The 19,579-nt window shown below is 45.5% G+C and overlaps 1 protein-coding gene across 7 annotated transcripts in view; it reads right to left on the bottom strand.

The window, feature by feature from the left end:
- Window positions 1-17,080: 17,080 nt before the first annotated feature.
- LOC143343663 (uncharacterized) overlaps window positions 17,081-19,579 on the bottom strand; it is a 97,542-nt gene continuing 95,043 nt past the window's right edge. For all 7 annotated transcript variants that reach the window (XM_076768777.1, XM_076768782.1, XM_076768781.1 and 4 more), the window contains 2 exons: window positions 18,983-19,326; window positions 17,081-18,799 (listed from right to left, as the gene is read on the bottom strand). In XM_076768777.1, the coding sequence (XP_076624892.1) occupies window positions 18,257-18,799; window positions 18,983-19,326 (887 nt within the window). In that variant the 3' untranslated portion in view covers window positions 17,081-18,256. The remainder of the gene's footprint in view (window positions 18,800-18,982; window positions 19,327-19,579) is intronic.

Genomic DNA, 19,579 nt, shown 5'->3' with positions numbered 1-19,579 from the left:
CCTCTTCGCTGGGTGAAGGCTGCGGTCGGTCGACGGAAATGATATATAGTAAGCGCAAATAAAAGCAGTTAACGAAGGGTTTCCTTCCATCGGGAACAGCAATCCGGCCGCGCAACGTTAATTAATGCATAAATATTGCGAAAGTTGAGGCAGCGTACATATCGATACGCGAGCACTGCGTGATTAACGAGTCGTTGCTGGACTCTGCTTAACAGTACGGAGAGGATCGGCTGCTTTATTGATTTTAAAAATAATAGAACGCTCTGATGGAATAATTGCGCGTAAACACCCCAACTGCATCGCTAATGGGAATAAATCCACATAAATTGACGAAGACAACGTGAAAAGATTTACGAGAGAACGACTGTTTAATTGATACACTCCCGCTAAATCACTGCCATACGAAGATACGCGCAAAATATTTGATCAAAATCTTCATTCCTTCAGTTTTTCCCCCCACCTTGAATAAACGAACAATTTCAATTCGCGTTTATAAATATATTCCGGCGAAGAACAAATTCGGACAAACACATGGTATAATGTTCGTTGGAATCCCTCCCCGTTGAAACACGGGAATCTTTTAATTATTAGAATTAACAATGAAACTCTGTGTAATTCCATCGTCGTGCCTTTGAATTTTAACAAGGGTTTTAATAATCTGACTCGGTCGCAATGCATGCCACTGGCAAACGAGACATGAGGCGATCTGCCCGAATAAAATTTGAATTTTCCAAAGTCTTCCGTCCGTCGGTTTCAAATTCGATTCTTAAAAATAACACCGCCCCGAAAATAGATCTCGATTTCGAATACCAGTTGCGTTTAGAGTCTCGGCAATTGATTGGTGCCATTGGTGTCGACCTGCTGGGATTCCATGGCCCACGGTTAGCCGGATGTCCCTTTTCGCTGACGGTTGCACGGAAAATACAAAATAAACAAATTCACGCGTGTGCTGTCGTGCGTCAATCGGCGAGGATCAAAGGAAATCTCGGGTTCGTTGGGTGAAAATGTTTTTCGAGTGGGCCACCCTGCCCGTTGAAACACACACCGCCACACTATTGTGCTGATTATCGGTGTACCGACACCGGTCGCAATTTACATGTGTTAACACACCTATCCTAAAATCGACTGTCGCGCGACGAACTGCCGTTTCGACGCAATTAATCGACGATTCAATTCGCGCATTCCGGGCCAGTTTTTTCCTGGAATTCTGGTTGCGCTACACTTGGACGATTTTTTCTGCCCAACAAGTCTGGTAAATCTCTGAAACACGAACTGTGCAGTACCGCTTCGTTTCTTGCTACAATTTCCATTAGCGATACTTGCAATTAAATCACCCTCAACGTTTGTTTTTCGTCGTTCTGTAAACACGAGTCAATTAGGTATCAGGATGGTATCTCCCCGGATGGACAAACAGTAATTAAGAGGACCTTTCGTATTATATTCCTCGTTAGTTTAAAGTGGATAGTAACTTAACTGTATTCCCTACAATCTGACACCTTGATTAAGTTATTGTAGGACACTCGTCGCCTCCATCTGCGTTACGGATACTTGCAAATCTTTCGAGAATACGCTTTTAAGTATTGACAATACGTCTAATAATGTCATGAATCAAATCAGGGTATAAAGAGGTTGTTTAGAACTCTTTGTAGCCGAAGTTGAAACTGATAGTATCAGTTACAGGCATTAATTAACTATAAGATTAAGTTAAGCTCGTATCGTCTTACGATCAGTCAACCACCGAGGGTTTTAAGTTCCCTTCGAGGCGCGAGCCGACTAGCGTCGGTTACAGAGGGACGGCGTCAAGACGACTCATTTGTCAACGTTGGACGAAGAAGTAGCTTCTCGATGGTGCTCGTTAAAGTTTACCCGTTTAATTTGTCGTTCTTAACTCATGGCTTAATTCGTGCGCCGATTTCACGGTTGCGTTAAAATTCACTCGGCGGGATCGCGCGTCGGTGCTCGCCACTGTGAGCGCTTCTGCGTCAAGATTATCACGCTGCTAGACGCTTGTTTTCCGCCGATGGAGTCGGGAAGTTTTCCGGGGCATCGCGCCGCCGTCAGTTTAATTAGAGTTTAGCGGCTTCATTCAATGTTACATCCTGGCGTAAACACGCGCCGCTTCAGCGTGTTCGTAACTTGTTTCGGGATCTGCCCTCGGGATCTTGTACAAGGAGACTTCGGAGCTCGAAATTGTGGAACCATGCGTGTTTTTGGGGCTCCAAATTGCAGAAAGTTATTACAATCTGACTATTGAACGCCCACTTTACGAGTTACGAGCTATTAGCATACGTTTTCACATACGTGCGCGAACGTTAGAGATGGATCACAGCTGAAACAAATTATTTTACCGTCGTTTAAAGGACAGAGCCCCTTTAACAAGGTGTTGTACGTTTTCAAACTCTTATCACCACCCTTAACAAGATGTTACGCGTAGTTTCGAAAAGTTAGCCTTTCTCTCTTGAGAGCTGATACAGCGAGACCACGAAGAAACTCCTTGAAAATCCACCATTTACTAGTATCGACTCCGTCGACGCATCGAGCCTCTGTTTTCTCGGTCCTCGACGCTCGAAACGAGTGGTGCGAAGCAGGCCAGTTCTCATCAGCTGCGGCTGATAGAGTTTGTCGGCGATAAAAGAGGAACACGAGAGACAGGGATAGAGGGACGAGACGACGAGACCAAACACGGCGAAAGAGGAAATCAATTTCAGAAATGGATGAGGCGTGATCCTTCCCAGTGGCAACAACTTGGACCTTTTTTCCGAGCTTGTTATTAGCTCTCTCTTTGCGACGTGCTATCGCGGAAGATGAATCGATGTTTCCTAATTGCTCGAACCAACTGTCATTATTTCTACTTTCCGGGCTCCTCTAGGATGTTCGAAGACAGAAGTTTGTTCCATTGTGCCGCGAGTAGTGAGTTTAGCTCTCTGTAAGATGGTGACGCTCTTTGACACGTCTGCGCTTTCTTTCGCGCGGAACGACAATTTTGTCCGTGGCTGACGTTCCAAAAGACTTTTCTCTGCACAATCAAGTCTCCACTCGAGCAGGGACATACACCATCGCGTGGAAAAGTGTCCTTCTTGACAGTGTCCTTTGCTCGTCGCAGAGATACTTGCACACGAGCCACAAGCTCTCGACAAAAGCTTCTTTGGTCCTCGATAACAAAGCTCAATAACGCTGCCAATCCGTCGAATTTCACAGCTTCGAGAGTTCAAGAGAGAATTGTAATGTTTAGACATAGCCTCAAGAAAGTTGTTGCATTTCTGAACGACCTGTAGAACAAAATCAGAGCATCTTGATCACTTCGCGAGACAAGTAATTTTCTCTAAGGTAATCAAGAAAAGATGATGAAGTATTTACCGTAGAGCCTCCAAGGTGATCAAGAAGAGGCGATGAAGAACTTACCGTAGTTACAACATACTTCGTCTGTTCTAAGATCACGTTGATCTTTTTATTTCTGAAACTGCCCAAGAAATCTTCTTACGTCGCCACGCGAGCCTGCCTCTTCGTCCTAATTACAGCTTGTTCTCGCCTCGGTCTCCAGCAAATCATAGTTTACTTGGAGCACGGACCGATTCGCAGACACCTGCACTCCCGTAACAACAAGCATCTCAGAAGTTTGATCGTTCGTCTGACGTTGGTACGGAGCATTGCGAATTTTCACGATTAATTAATTACAGTCGTGATCGGTTCAGCTTCCTACGATCGATGTTGGTCCCGCGAACTTCGCAGGCAAACAAGAGAGTACCTAACGATTGTTCGTAAATTAAAATTGTCGCTCGTGTTCGAGGAGGGAACAATAGATAAGGAGTCGAAGCTCCGCGAGAAAAGAGGACAAGTGTACGACAAAAATTGCGGAGGAAGTCAAATCTGCGATTAATCGGAAACGTTTTAAGAGAAGAGTACTTTCTAAATTGAAAGTATGCTGAAGAGTCGAAGGATGTTTCTAGATAAAAAATAAGGAACAACGTTTAACTGAATTATTCGACAAAATATGGTTCGAGCAACTTTGCCTAACTTTGCAGCAATTGATAACTAAGTTGAAGTCCATCTGCACACGCATTGCATCAGGACCGACCTAGTTGGAAGTTTATATTATTGACTTGGTGTATTAACGAAGGACACTGCACGACGAGTACGCTCCGTTGTTCTAAAGTGCATATACTCGCCGTAGTTGAACATATGCTTTTTGTGGCGTACACCAAAGGACAGACTATTCAGTAGACTATAAATGTTTGACATGGATAGTTCAAGGTGAAAATCTCTGATCTTAAAGGGTTTGCCTTCATGAATCTATTATTACAAAAAATTTCATGTTTCCCAGGCAAACTATCCGCGACGGATATTTGTAAATTATTTAAAATGAACCTATCCTTAGTAGCATAGTAGTTAGGACCTTAAGTCCGTTATTCGTCGCTTGAAAAATGCGACGCGACTTTAGCGTGGTCTGTTTCGTATTCAGCTCGCCTCGTCGACCGCCCTCGAACCCCTTACTTGGGAAATTCTGTAACGAAAAGCAGCCGGCTATTTACTCGCCGCTTCGTTTTCTACTTTTTCGCTTTCTCCGAGGTGTGTCCACACCAGCCGGCGTAAAAATAAAATAAACCACTGGATGGCCGGACGGTATTGGGCAGGAAGGAGTCTGCTACAACAAAATTGCCGCTTTCCAGGCGAACCGGAGGAAAAAAGTGCGAGGGAAACGGAACGAAGGAAAAACAAAAAACACAAAAAAATAGAAGAACAGAAACAACGAGGAATCAACGGTTATAGGACAGTTGGTGCAGATGCGGTAAGGACGGTGGCAAAGGCAAGACCGATCGACCAGCTTTTTCCGGCTGATAAAATTTAACCAATTAACGTCCATGGATAATTTAGTTGGTCAACTACAATAAACCCGATGGATATCGAGAAATTCGAGCTGTTCGCACGCAGCCGTTCTAATATTGGAAACTGTTTCGAATTTATTGGGTTTTGTGGCCATCGCAGGGATATGAAATGTTATTCATACGCTCTGTTGGGGGATACTTCCGGTCTCACATTAAATGGCGGTGTTGTTGCAGAGAATCGCGTGTGGGCGTTGATTCATTGCGGTGCTAACTTCCGCAATCGCCGCTAGAGGGCTATTCGACCGATCCCATTCCCGCAAGTTAATTCATCCTTCGCTTTAGTACATACCCTACTGCTTGAAAGCATTAGAATATCTGTTTTTAACAAAGCACCAGTACTTGCCATTGATTATACAAGCCCACGTTAACAGTATTTCCAATTTTAATATTGGGCACTGGTTGAAGTAAACGCAGCTATCAGTTTTCGAATAGCCGTGGCCCTGATAGTTTCCACACAGCGTTTGACATGGCCAGCAACAGGAGGCTTTTGTCCGCGCTAAATCTCCGGAAAAAAATGAGGAACTAATAGAAAAATGGAGGTCCCAGCCTACGCGATAGAACAAGCTTCGAGAGATTTCTGCACCAGTCAGCGGTGTGCTGCAACAGTTCGACGGATGTTTAAAACCTGTACGGTCATCGACCCTGTGTGGACGCAGCTATCTATCTCCGTATCCATTACGGGCGACTGCGTCGAGTACAAGGGAAAAGGGAGTAAAGAACCGGAACGTTTCGCCCGTGGAGGGTTTCTCCTCGTCCCGAATTCGCCGCGAGATTTGGCCCCGTCACATTTCCAGACGGCCGGGCACAGTCGATTCGCGATTCGATTTGCAGAATCTTTGGAGAAAAGTCGGTTATCGTCGGCCCGGTGACCAACAATGCCTGGCCGACCCAGATTCTCACGAATTCCACTATGGCTACTTCCCGTTCATCCACGGAACGTCGAATCCGGACCGGAAACGGGACGCTGTCGAACCGAAGGGGAGGAAATTGGTTGGCGCGAGACGAAAATATTTATTTGAGGAATTTTCACCGAAATAACGCCGTCTTCTATCGTGTCTCCTCGTTTCCCCTTCCGTGACCTACCGGAAATTCTAACAATAAACTTCGCGACAAAGAACGTTCCGCTCACTTGTTCCTTTCATTGTCCTCGGTGAGGTTGCTTGCGTAACTCACAGAGAAGCACGTTTTTCTAATTATCTTTAACAAATGAGCCGGGTGAAGATTAGGTTATTATAAGAAGCTTCGAATAGATTAATTGGGCAATACCAGTTCATACAACTTCTCACTAATTAATAAACGATCGTAGAACACCCTCTAGTTTCGTGCAGGATGCAAGATCTAACCCATCCCTAACCAAATTTTCCGCGGAGTTCTATTTGCCTACAAAGACCCTGATCTTCACCTCGAAACACAAGCCCCAACGAATTTCCGTCGACCCTCGTTCACGATCCACGGGATTAATCTGCCGTGAGCGAAAACAACAAAGAGCTACAAAGCAGCATATTGTTGGAGGATGGAAGAAACATGCCATCAGGCTAAGCCAACGCGGAGGCGAGGAAGAACGCGATACGCGAACCCCGTCCGGCAGTCTAACTCAATCTTACGTTCAGAGAGTGAGATTCGCCTAACCTCTTCCCTTTCCCCTTTCCTTTTGCCAGTAGTTTCAGCGGGGTGTTACCGTTAAGCCTCGTAGTAATTTCGTCGGGCGTATTCCGGGTCGAAGCGGGGTATTAAGGTAATGAGAGTTCTCGTAGCTGGCTCGCGCTTTCGATAGCGTGCGGCCGCGAATTAAACTGTAATTTTCCATCCCAGGGCAATGATTCGACCCACGGAATTGGACAATGAAAATCCCCGGGTCTGGGACGGAACGGAACCACCGGCTTTTTTCCTTTATTTTTTCGTAGAGGTGGGCCAGGTGAATATCAATTAGGAAGTTTCTGCGCCGCGGCACCGTTGTTTCAATTCCTCCGGCCTGGATTTAATCACTGCGCGATGCAACGCGCGGGAACTTGCTGCTCAGCGATAAAAAAGTCCAACTTTCGACGACTTCTTGGAAAGGCGGATTGTGTTTCACCCTTGACGCAGCCAGCGCCCGCTTGGAGAGCACTTCCGATTGGAAAGTTGCCCCTATTTGATCAAGCGGTTTATGAACCCCTTCGTTCCGTAGGAAGTTGTACCTTACTTTGGCGCTTTATTGACTGCGAAGGCGGCCGAGGCAAGTGTTAATTAGGGGTATTCAATTCGGGCATCGTAGCAAGGCATCGCTACTATATCGTTTATACTGATAATTTTTTAAGTAAAAGTTGCATTTCTTGAGGTTATGTGCTGATCGAGACACAGTTGCCCTCTGGCGGTGAACTCGCAAGATGGCGACATAGAGTTATAAACACGGATACAGTTCGGAGGCTGTAAAATTTGGCGAAACTAGAAATTAACGCGATCAGTGGAAATGATACGCGGTAAAATAACGGCAAACTAACTTATTTTATTGGAGCAACGCGGCGCGCATAAATTCCCGCCGCTCAATCTTCGTAATGCAATGCGCAAGTGTTGCCGGGCTGTAATTTTGACGGACGCGTACGCAAATTATAACAAGCGACGACGTAATGTAACGTTTCGAGGCGCGCCATTTCCCAGCAGAATTTATGGAATCGAAAATTTCGCGTGCACCATGGGAAATCATCCCTCGTTTACTGGCCACGTTTATTTCTCATAAAACCACGACACACTCTATCGGCTAAATTTATACCGAAATCAGGGGAAACGATCGTTTAGCGCGGAAAAATAATTTTTTCAATTTGCAACTTTACTACAAGTAGCGAAACGTATTCGATGCAGCGATTCCCAAATCGTTCTTGGCGATTAAAAATCGTGGTAAAACGCTACGAATTTCCAAAGTTACGAGGAACCAAACTAGAAAACAAATTCTATTAAATCCGCGTTTAAGGTTCGCGACAATATTCGTGGAGTCGTCGTTCGTCTCAGCCACGGGCAGAAACAATATCCGAGCGCGTCTTTTCGTTCGCTCGGGGGAACACGGCGGTTCGGTTGAATAGAGAGGTGGTTGTGGGCTCGTGGGAGGGGTCTAGAATCCGAACGAAGAAAAATGTTCGCCCGTGTTCCTCCGTTTCGCCGCGGTGAAAATGGGAAAGCAAAGAGCGGGCGAATATTTCGCGAGAAAGAGTTCAACGGCAGGCAGTTACGATCGAGGAACGAGACAGACACGTGTCGTTTTACGTAATCTCGCAGCTCCGGGATTCTCTTTGTGCCAGGCACAAAGCCGCCACCTCCCCCCCTATTCCCCATTTCACGGAATGCTCGACTTTGCATGCGCCGTCTGCTTTCCCGAATGCGTCGTTACGGAACCGGAAATGTTTGTTCGAGGCTCATTGAATTTCCTGCATAGCAAAGGTCTCACTCTCTGTGCCGGGGACGCGAGACCCCGTATCGTTCGATGCCGCGTAAATGTTCTTTCGGTTCCGGTTACTTTGAATCGCTTTTACGCGTTCCTTGGCCGAACCAGTCGTGTCTAATGCAACAGAGAATCCCAACTTTCTTCGATTAACGTACGAGTATTACGAATACGTATGTCCCGTTGTCCTCCAGTATCTCCAGCGCTCGCCACTAGAGGGGCACCCAACGTTTACCATTCTCGCAAGTACTCGATCACCTCCGATTCTTATGTATTATCCTTGTTTCTCTGTTCACCAGCAGTGGCTGTCCAAAGCTGTGGAGAAGGTATTGCACCTCCCGCCGGTCTCCACAGCATGAGCCAACCTCACCTCCACGCGGTGGACGCTGGGAAACGGCGTTGCCGGCTAATGAGGCTCTGGCTCTGAGTATGGGTCGAATACAGTCTTGGAATGGGAATCATTGGTTCTTAGATGAGATAAGAATCTAGAATAAAAGTCCACCTGCTGGTATAGGCGAAAGCTTCGGAACGGCAACAGCTCGCGTTTGTGCGCTCGAGAAGCTGAACGATATATAATCACACTGTTCACCAGCAGTCCCAAAATGAAGTTCCTTTATGTTTCACTCATTACCGCTTAAGAAAGAACAGTTAACGTCGTGAAAGTTGATGTTAGGTGATTCAGATGATGGACTTACGGTAGATAAGCTGTAGAATCTGTTGGGTATCGCTGATACCCATCAGAGTAAGCTTTTAATACTCTCTTTCCAGCTCCCCTCTGTTTCTTCTTTTCGTATTACTGTTTCTAGAGAACACTTAAGATCGTAAACATTAATGTCAGGTGGTTTAGGTTATAGGATCGAGGCAGACGAGTTGAAACGTGATCCTCATGAAAATGTTCCTTGCGTTTCTTTCATTTCACGAGCATATTTCTTTTAATTTACGACGCAAACGCGATGAAAAGCGCAGTCTTGAAGCAAACCCAAAGTGGTTTAAATTGTCTTTATCGTAGAGCCTCGGAAGGCAGGCTGTTTACCTGTGCTACTCTTATTCGCCGTTTATTTTCTTATCTGGATTTGTATTTATTCGTTTTAAGCATTTGGTTAGTCTGTGTTCTCAGCGTCCTGTCTTTCAGTTTGAATTAGTTTCTCGAGTGGAGGCCCGAGTCGTCTCGCAGGAGCTCCAATGTTTGCTTTCAATTGAATTGGCGATCACCGATTTTGTTTGTTGAAAGAGAGAGCTATTGTACTTATCTATAATATTTAGCTTCTCGTGGAAGTAAAGTAGGGTTGATCGATTCAATCTGGCGGTTTGCAGTCTTACGCCATGATTTCTTTCGCATTCTAGTACGTGTCAAAACGAATCGTATTCGACGATAAGAGAATCACAGTTTTGCGAAAATGTGGAGCGACTCGGGAATCTACCAATCGTCGGAACCGTGCATTCTGTTCTCAGAATTTCGAGAAGTCTTCGGAAGAGTGGCAGGACGGAAGAGATAAAGCTATTGCGCGTTTATCGCGCAATCCAGAGGTTGTCCTGTTCCCTTTTCATGCGAATCGATTCCCATTTCCCGCCGAGTAGTTTAGAGAATCGTGAGTGGGTGGAGATTCTGCGAGCCTTATAATCATATTTCCAGATTCCCGATGGTGATTCGCCGTCTGAACTTTTTGCGTTGTCGATCGGACGTACTTCGAACCGTAAGATACACCGCAAATTCTAATTTAAAATCGTTGAATTTTCGAAACTTCGTTTCCCGAATCGTCAATTTAATACGTCAATTAATTTATAGAAGGATACGAGCATCCTGTTGTGCCTTTTAGAGCAAGAGTGACCATTAATCCCTCCGCTGTTGGCGGTAATTGATGAAAAGTGCTATCGATGGCCGAGTATATCCAGTCGCAGTAGTCTTTTTACCGTAAAAAAATCGAGGACCATAGATTGCAAAATTGTTGCGGAGGAACGAACCTCTGATGTTCGCAACACGCGCCAAGTAAAAGAGGAATTCGTTAAAGAATCAAGTAATTATTCTCCGCGGCATAGACTCTTTCATCCCACTATGTATTCAACGATAATTTGAACTACCCAATGATAGGTGAGGTGAATCTGTATTAGGTTAATCTGCAGTTTAAAGCAAAAAAAAGTGTTTTATGTCATCGAGCGTCAGAGGTAACGATCTTTAGACCCCTTGGTGATCTTGGATGCTGTAAAATCCAGGTCTAATCGTTCGCACATGCTCAGAACTGGTCTCACAGCACAAGCTCTATAAAAGAGAGATTCGTCAATGGATCAGGAGAGCATTGTACGTGTCATACTCTCTCTTTCATTCCGCCGGAGAACTGGCGCGTGACCTAAATCCCAAATGCTTCCTCAGGGTTTTGTCGCGAGTCCCTGGTGCCGGTGTCGGGGGATGTTCAGTGTCTGCCGTGGAACGTGGCTGACTCCCACTCCACTTTCCTTGTTCCACACCGCTTGGAAGGCACAACAATAAGAGGGCCACGGAGACGATGTCTGAGAGTCCTCGTGCACAAAAGGGGGTTGGTCTCGTTAAAGTCTGTTGTTGGAGATATTGGTCGTGCATACATTAAGAATAGGCGGATGATGAACGATCTTAAAGGATCGGACGCTCGTTCGTGGAACTTTGTGACGTTCCGCTCGGATTATCGTCGCTTTTTATTGTTCGGTTTGCGGCCTCGTTAAAACGTCTCGGAAATAGGAGGTAGATCTGCGGTTGTTCCTCCCTCCGTGACACGGTGGTCTTGTTAAAAACGCGGAAACGATATTCTCCGCGTCGCCGCGGTTTCAGTACGTGGCGAACGCAATTTCTGCCAGTCTCAATTTTGCCTCTAGTCGGCACGCGGAATCGAGTTTGCAATTTAATTGCTATACAGTTTTGGCAACATGTTGAGAAACATGGTCAGCGGTGCTGGGTAGGCTCGTTTGCCGTGTGTGTATTTGAATTCTACACGTTCATTCAGAATTTTATAATTAGCGCGCGTCGAACCAACCGCGAACGAAGGGTGATAATAAAGACCATCGCGAACCACAATGTGTTTCGTTTGAAAAACAATTTCCAACGAGTTCGGGAAACGACGCGACGTGTACGTACGGTCGGAAAAAATAAAAACGACGAAATGGGAACAGAATCGCTAGTTTGGGATGCTGTTTCTCGTTTGGTCAAACAATCGGAATTTTTCTTTTCTTTTCCACAAACGCGCGAGAACAAGCGGTTCTTAGTTAACTTCGTGTTTCCCATACGACAAACAGAATAAGATTATAATCAAAAGTGTTCGTCCCATTTTTAGCGGTCCGCAATTATTGTTCCCTGGCACGGGAACGCAGATTTTCTGTCCGATTACGCGCGATTATACGCTAGAAACCTGTCGTCACCGTATTTTCGCAATTACGCCTACTGTTGTCCGGGATTTCCATTTCAATGAAAATCATCGATATTGTTATTATGCAGAGGGTGGGGGAGACGTATTTTCGGAACGTCGCTTATGAAAATGGATTAAATGCACTTCGCGAGCGGCTAGAATTATTCGCGATGCTAGGTGCGCGATTGCACGGTTAACGCGTGCCTGACAAACGCGGACGAATGGTAGAAAAAAATGACTGCGTGAGTGCAATCAATCGTTTCAACTGGGACACGGTGAATTTAGCCGATGGGACGCGTAATTTTCGGCACATTGTTTCTATATTGTCGTGCTTGAGGATTGAAAACGACGAGTTAAAGAAAGTGTATCGCAGAAAAGTTCTGGATGAACCACGGAAAATCTGGTGTGCCCCACAGAAAGTATATAGGGACCCACGGGAAACGCGCAGTGCCTCACGGAAAAATGCATAGCGCCCCACGCCAAATGCATGGCGCTTCATGGAAAACGCATGGTGCCCCACGGAAAATGCATGGTGCCCCACGGAAAGCTACGCATGGCGGTCCACGGAGAGTCCAATTATTTGTGGATAGGGCATCGGTGGCTCTCAATCGCTGTCTCGTGAAAATGTGTACCTAACGCTGAAGCGTGCATCACGAAACACATTCTTGAAAACCGTAAAAATTTTATGGTGACTTTCGGAAGATTTAATGCTTTGCAAATTCAGAAAATCGTGGACAGATAGTATATCTGGATGGTTTTGATGACAATGATGTACAAGGTAACCAAAGTTGGGTAAAAAATCAAGCCAACAAGCACCGTGGATGCAATTATCCGAGGCAGTAACATTATTATTGGTAGCGCGCGTATATCTTCATTGTTGGTTGTCCCTGAAACGTCCCTTCCCAGTGCGTCGAAATGAGCTCGAACAACGCTGTATATTGGCGGCGCATAATGGAGTTATTGTAACGAGTGGTCGCGGCGCGCTACGGCGTTATTCGTCGTTATCCGAGGCGCGCGCAGTCATCGTAACGCATGGGAATGTCAACGGGCTGCATTAATCGGTAGCCGTGCCCCCGGTCCATTTTATTGAATTATATTAATCCATTATAATACGCACGGGTGGATTTATCGCGCTGCCTACCGGGCATTATTCTAACGAGATCGGGCCGACCGTAAAATTAGACTATCGAAACGTTCGCAGCAGTTATCGGTTGTAGCGCGATTACCTTTCGAAGAGCGCGATTAACGTTATCGATGTTTGACGTATTGTAGGAAAGGGGATTACGGTAGTCAACGGGCATTACGCTGCTCCGGACTCTGGTCAATTGCCATTACAGATCAACGTTTAATCGCGACCGAAGGAATTTTAACTCTCACAAAGAGCGTGAATTCCGGGAACGTTTGTCTCGGTCCTTTTAGGTTGGTCTTTGATCCGCTGAAACGACCGTACCGCCAATTCCATTTCGAATATAATTGCCAGCTTATCTAAATGTCTCGAAAAGTTGTGAAACGATCTTCTAAAACGACCAATTTCCTTAAATCTTTTTTAACGAATACGGTCTACATGGCCCATATTATCGTAAAGGTGGGGGTTACGTTTTATCACAGAAGTTAGGCTCAATAACCGTATTTTTAGCCACGATTCGTTGCGAATTTTTCATTGACAAATAATCATCGGTACTAATAGAAAAATCTCATGTCCAAATACATAAGGAAATATTTAATAGACTACGATGAAAAATTATTTTGGGCCATGAAAAGCAACGAGTCCGACGATATCGAAATTGCACCTCGGAACACGTATGGCGACTTTGTAAACGCCACGCCGCGGGGCATGTTTATTTTCCAGCAGATAGTGAATAAATATTAATTATCTGTTATTGGTTGGACGACGTGTAGGTTATTCGCTTTTACAGGGCTTTGTGAAAATAATGCGCGACGCATTAATTTTCACGGGCCTTGCGTGCGGTGCGCACCATATTGGGTTACGCGTTCAATTTCTCACGCAATTGCGCGTAAACATGTCCTCGAGTTTTCCCCCTCTTTATGGTGCATTTTTTAACCGGAATATTCAAAAGTTTTCGACACAGTCTGAACAAGTAATTGCCTGCTAAAGAAACGATATCGAATAGTCCAACTAGCCGATTTTGGACGAAATACAGTATTCCCTCGTTAAAACGTCGTATTCGTCCCTCGATATAACGTAACGAGTGAATATTTATGTTCCTGCAGTTTGAGCGACCAGGTGAACAAATTTTTCATCGAAAGTTTAAAACTTTGGAGGGTAGTCCCATTCCCTAGGCTCGAATAATCACCCTTAAAGAAATACGTAACATTTATTCTTACTTGTTACACAAGCCTGCGAAGTTTCATGGAAACTCGGCGTGGGGTCTTCGCAAATGTTCGTTGCCAGTACCAAAAATGATAATTGGATTAGTGAATTATCAAATGCCAGGAAGGCGAGAAATCCCAATTCTTCAGCGTCTCGCTCCGAGACGTTTACACATTCAACACAGAGCTTCTTGCTTTTGAACAAGCAAGGGAATCGAGGAAACAATGGAAGCAAGGAAAAGATAGGGGCGAAACATGGGCGAGGAAGGGGTGATGGGGTAGCGGAAGATGAGAAAAAGGATACTGTACGTTGTGCCCCGTGCGGCGAGACGTGGATACGGAGTCTAATACAATTGCTTCTGTAGCAAGTTCCTCGAGAGTGCAGCGTTACCCACTGCGTCGTTGCTATAGAGCCCAAGCCTTTTCTCTCTGGCGGTGTTCGTAGCTGGCCTGGTATCTTGCTAGGAGTGCAGTTACACTGCACGCTCTAACGGCGTGCTGCGCTCCTTATTAATAGGTGCACTTGGAAACTGCACGCCGCTGGGCCGGTCTACGGAGCGAAAGGTTAACAATGGGGCTGCACGAGCTGCGGCCGGAACGGAGGAGAGGGCTCAATGGATGCGGCCATTATTTATAACGCGTCGCTTGAACCGAGGAATGGCCAGAGCTGGCAAGTAAATCGTTCTATCGTTTATTAACGCCGAGCATGAAAATGCACGGCACCGTGGCGTTCAGCGGGCTCGCGTGATCGTAAATCTCAAAGATGTTGTTCGCGACATCGTTGTTAGATTTCCACAATTTCGATCAGTGAGTAATCAATCAGGCGAATTAGTTACACATTTCTGACCCCAATCACGCTTCTGGACCGACGGTGTTCGCAAGTTGCACGAGCGCGTGCAGTATTGCCTCGCTTCTTGCAGCAGCGTGCGTTCGGATATATGCAATTGATAGGTTCATGTATTAATTTTTTTTAAATTTTCAATTTTATTCGATCTACGAGGGAGGTTACGGATCAAAGAATCGGCGAGACTAATTCTCTGACCTTAAATTTGTTTTGTCAGACATTTGTAATACAGTTTACCCTCCCTCGCGGGAGTCCAATTTATTCGAACACAGTTATAAGCCGCTGGTGGCGGTGCTTACTGTACGTAACCGGTCCTCGCAGCGGATAGCTCCTTATTAATAGCCGTGCTTAGAATTCGAAGGCCCCTTGTAGCACCTAGTATTCTGTAGGGTTTACCAATAGGTACCAGATGGAATAGTATAATGAGAGGGCGTGAAGGCTGATAACAGAGTTTGGGGTCTTCCATAACATAGAGAGCGATTTACAATTCGATGTTCGGCAGAGATTGCTGTGCCTAGTCTGGAATTTGCTTCGGTCATTGAGATTTCAGACATATCATTGTATTATTATAGCATAGAAAAAGAAACCATGCGTAATACGTGACGCACGGTTAGAGTCTCATCTTCAATGAAAAATCTTTCTAAAAGTAGCAGATTTATGATAAAGTACACGGTATTACGTCGCTATTCGCGATGTTTAACTCGAGTTACGAATTACTTTTTCTGTAAACGTTATTATTTATGTTTGCAACAGATCCGCGAAGCGGAGATATCTGACATATGGCGGCTACGCGAACTCTCGGAGTTAATTACGAAGCGTAATTGCGAGCCGAGTCCGGGGGCTCTATTAATGGACAGGTTTTGCCAGGATCTTTTCTCGCGAGCTTTGAATCAAGGCTGCTTTCATGCTAATCCCATATACTGGCACGGTGGCCGGTTCTTCGTCGACGCAGCTCGGGTTAATTCAATCGACAATGCCGCGGGCGTGCTTTTCGACAAAATTCAATCAGAATGTGTCAACTCGTCTTTTCATTATTCACAGCACTACCTATCTCAAAGAACAACGAACGCAGAACAATATTTATTAGCAATATTTCGTGGCTAATTATATTTCTAACCCAGACCCAATATTGATTCGAGCATTGCTCAATATTTTCAAAACTTGGGATTTCTTTCAAGTTTCATCGTAACTTATTACTGTCACTGTAGAGTAGACAACATGGGTCATAATCGTTTAAATTTTGAAAAATTTGCTACACCTACAGAGCCTTTTATCGTTCGAGACCTTTTGCTAGCGACATATTTGTGATATTTTTTATTAGATTAGATTAGAGTAGGTTTTCGATTCCCAGTTTTCTCTGTTTTCCTGGTTAGCTAATCGCATGCGGGTTGAATCATTCAGCGTAGCATCGTTGCGGAGCGAATGCGCATCCAAGCGAGCATTATTGGAAGCGAGCTATTCGATATATCCCCGGAGCGGGTTGTTTTGGTTTCGACGTGCCAGATCAGAACTGATTGACGCTCTGGGATATACTCGGCCTGACCCGGAGTTAATTACGGAACCTAAGCGAACCGCAAGCTCGCTCTAAGCTGCCTGGGCCGACTCGCCATTATAATTAATTAATTAGTCGTATGGGATGTGACTTAATGGATCGTCTACGATACGCCCTCGGAAGTTCCATTCGGTTTGAATATCGGTCGGATTGGTATTCGTGTTGCGCGATACGAAGAGTGGATTTTCAGGAAATCTTTTACTATCAACTTTAACTCTACTATTTAGGTGTTTTTACCAGTGATCGATAAATCGATACAGAAGCTAACTTGCCGAATAAAATCGCGTTTCAGTTGAATATGTCACATAGAGTTTGCATAACCTTTCGAACATTCCGGATAGTCGAGTATCATCTGATTGAGCCGTGTTCGGGCTGTCAACAATATAATTGAACCGCTAATGTAAATCAAGCCTCAGCGTCAGGTGTCTTTGAACCTGTCAAGCCAGGTTCCATAGCTTAAATGTAATCAAGGAATTTACATAGAGTAATTGACCGTGTAAGCTTCGAATCTCGCGCCGAATGAGTTATCAAGTACATAAAATTAGAATCATTTCTTACCGTGCGTTATCCAATGACCAGCGTTGACGTAGTGGAGGTCTTAAAAAAATATCTTGCACCTTGAAAACGGGGAAGAAAACTCGTGGAGCAACAAAGGAGACAATGGATTCGTAGCTTTGGTGTATTTTTATTAACCGAAATCCTAGGCTATAATAAAGAATGCTATGTGTATACATATCTTCTATCTATATACAATAAATCCATCTTCCACAACGTCACCGTGTAACATTTGGCAACTCGAAATCGATTCTCTGTTCTCATTTCTTGGCAGGAGTCACGCGTTAATCAGTCGCGATTCGAGAAGTTCTGGTTCCCGGATGATCGGACACGGCGGTTTCCGGTACAAAGACGAGACCGCAGCTTCCGGATCTTTCGGTCGTGGTCGCTTACAGAGAGTGAAATAGAGAGATAGAGAAAGATAAAGAGAGAGTGTGAGAGAAAAAAAAAGAAAGAAACATCGAGTCTTCTAAAAGACCACTTCTTAATTAAGTTTAGTGCTGATCGTTTTGGGACTATCGATACGAGTAAGTGTAATATTGCTTGCGCAGCACTATTAAGAGGTCGAGTTTCCTCTCAGAATATACGAGCGTCAATACGAACATCGTTAAGTCGCGACAGCTTCCGTACGCTATTATTTACAAAGAAAGTGTGTGACGGTATCGTACATACAATATGAGCGTCGAAATTATGAGGGGAAAACGGCATTAAAAAATCAGTCTTCGTAGGAGTAGATTCGAATTGTTCCAAAAAGGGGTCGTTTATGTCGTTGTTCGGTTCTCGTAAATGGTCGGAGGATCTGTTCGATAACAGACAACAATCGGTCGACTGAGCAATACCGTCGAGTCCCTTCGTGGACTTTTTGACTCTGTGAATCGAGTCTGTAGAACTTTTGGCACGCGAGTAATGGCTTTTGTCTTTCACTGACACTTGGAACCTACCGTTCAGGCAGATCGACGGATCAAACTAGTTCGCTGTGTCCTGGTCAAGATCTACGCGTATCAGTTTTTGGCACTTAATCAAAACCAGCGTCGATTCGTTAACGTTAGAATTCATTCTGAAATCGTTCGTCCTAGCTACCTCTACAAGTGAAATCAGTCTATCGCCAGGACTGGACACCCGCACCTCCAGGGTGAATCTCGAAGAACGAAACGAAACCTGGCACGTGACAACGGGGCCTCAGTTGTTGACGTTCTTCGGCGTGTTCGCTGGTCCGGATCCTCATCCAAAGATACCCACGCAGCCGGGAGCGCTCTTCATCTCGATACTACGATGATCAGCCTCTTTGCGAGACTCTTTCGGTTTGTGCTACGAGTTCAGAGGCGTGGTGCCGATGTTGCTGATGAAACTGGGGCAAGCGTTGTCCGCCCTGTCGCCGCTCTGCAGCGAGTAGTGTCTGTAGGTCATGTAGGTCTGCGGGTTCGAGGCTAGAGGCTGATCCCTCTTCTCGGTGGACCTCTGTTTCTTCATCTTCATGTAGCCCAACACAGAGATCAGGACCACGAACACGACAAAGCCCATGCAACTGCCGACTATTAGGCCCAACCTCCTCGTCAGGATGCTGGCCAAACCTCCTCTATCGCTCATCGTTCCGTCCCCCACTATCGAGTCCGGCGCGTCCAGGGTTCTGACCTCCGTACATAGGCTCGTGGGTGAATTGACCATCACGGGAAGGGCAGAGCCCTCGATCACGTCGTCGTGAGAGGCGTTCCATTGCCAAGAACCGATGTCCTCCGGGATTGGCGTGCCCCAGCTGCCCAGACCGAGAACGCAAATCAAGTACCGGGTGTCCGAGGCCAATTTTGTCAGTCTCACCGAACGTGCCTTCGGGTCAAGTAGCTTGCCTCGTACCTGAAACGTAGACAACGTAACTTAACATGAATTTTGTACACCAGCAGATACTTAACATTTTTTCGAACATCGTCTTTCACGAGGGACTAAATGTTCAACTTACGAATTACTATTAAGACTACTCTAATTGCATTATCCGACCAATTAGCCATTTCTAAGAGTTGATTTTATCGAAGGACCCACCTCGTCGACATTGTCCAGCGCATGGTAGGCCACTTGGTAGCCATGTAGACCGGAATGGTTTCTGCTCTGCCAGGACACGAGTACAGAAAACGGCTGGATGTCCTGAATCGCGAGTTTCAGGACCAGCGGAGCAGAGCAGAAAGCGTGAGGGTCGAGATCGAGGAAAACCAGACCCCGAAGCTCCGGCGGCTGCTCGCATCTTAGTAGACCGCCCTCGACATCTCCAACCCCGACGCCGTTTCTTCCGCGACCGCGACCACCACCTACTCCGCTAACCAGCTTCTGATGGTCTCTCAACCATTCCCAGAGTTCTTGCGACTCGCAGCCGCAGTGTAACGGATTCTCTGTGAACATTGACGGAACGATCGAGTTAGAGAGGGTTGTAGTTTTCCCTGTTGATGTAATCGATAGCCTGGATGAGAAAATACTAGGGCGCCTGCTCTAAAATTAATTGATTGGACGCTTACTCGTTCGTTATTTCACACGGAATTAATTTAACAAAGTTTAATCGTACGCTATTAAAATCTGAAGCCATTGAAACATTGATATAGAAAGCAGGACATGGACAGCGACGCGTGTCCACGGTGTCCTTTACTG

This window comes from Colletes latitarsis, chromosome 7 (assembly GCF_051014445.1).
Source record: "Colletes latitarsis isolate SP2378_abdomen chromosome 7, iyColLati1, whole genome shotgun sequence".
NCBI classification, from domain to species: Eukaryota; Metazoa; Arthropoda; class Insecta; order Hymenoptera; family Colletidae; genus Colletes; species Colletes latitarsis.
Note: the sequence above shows the minus strand (reverse complement) of the source record. Positions and strands in the feature narration are given on the sequence as shown.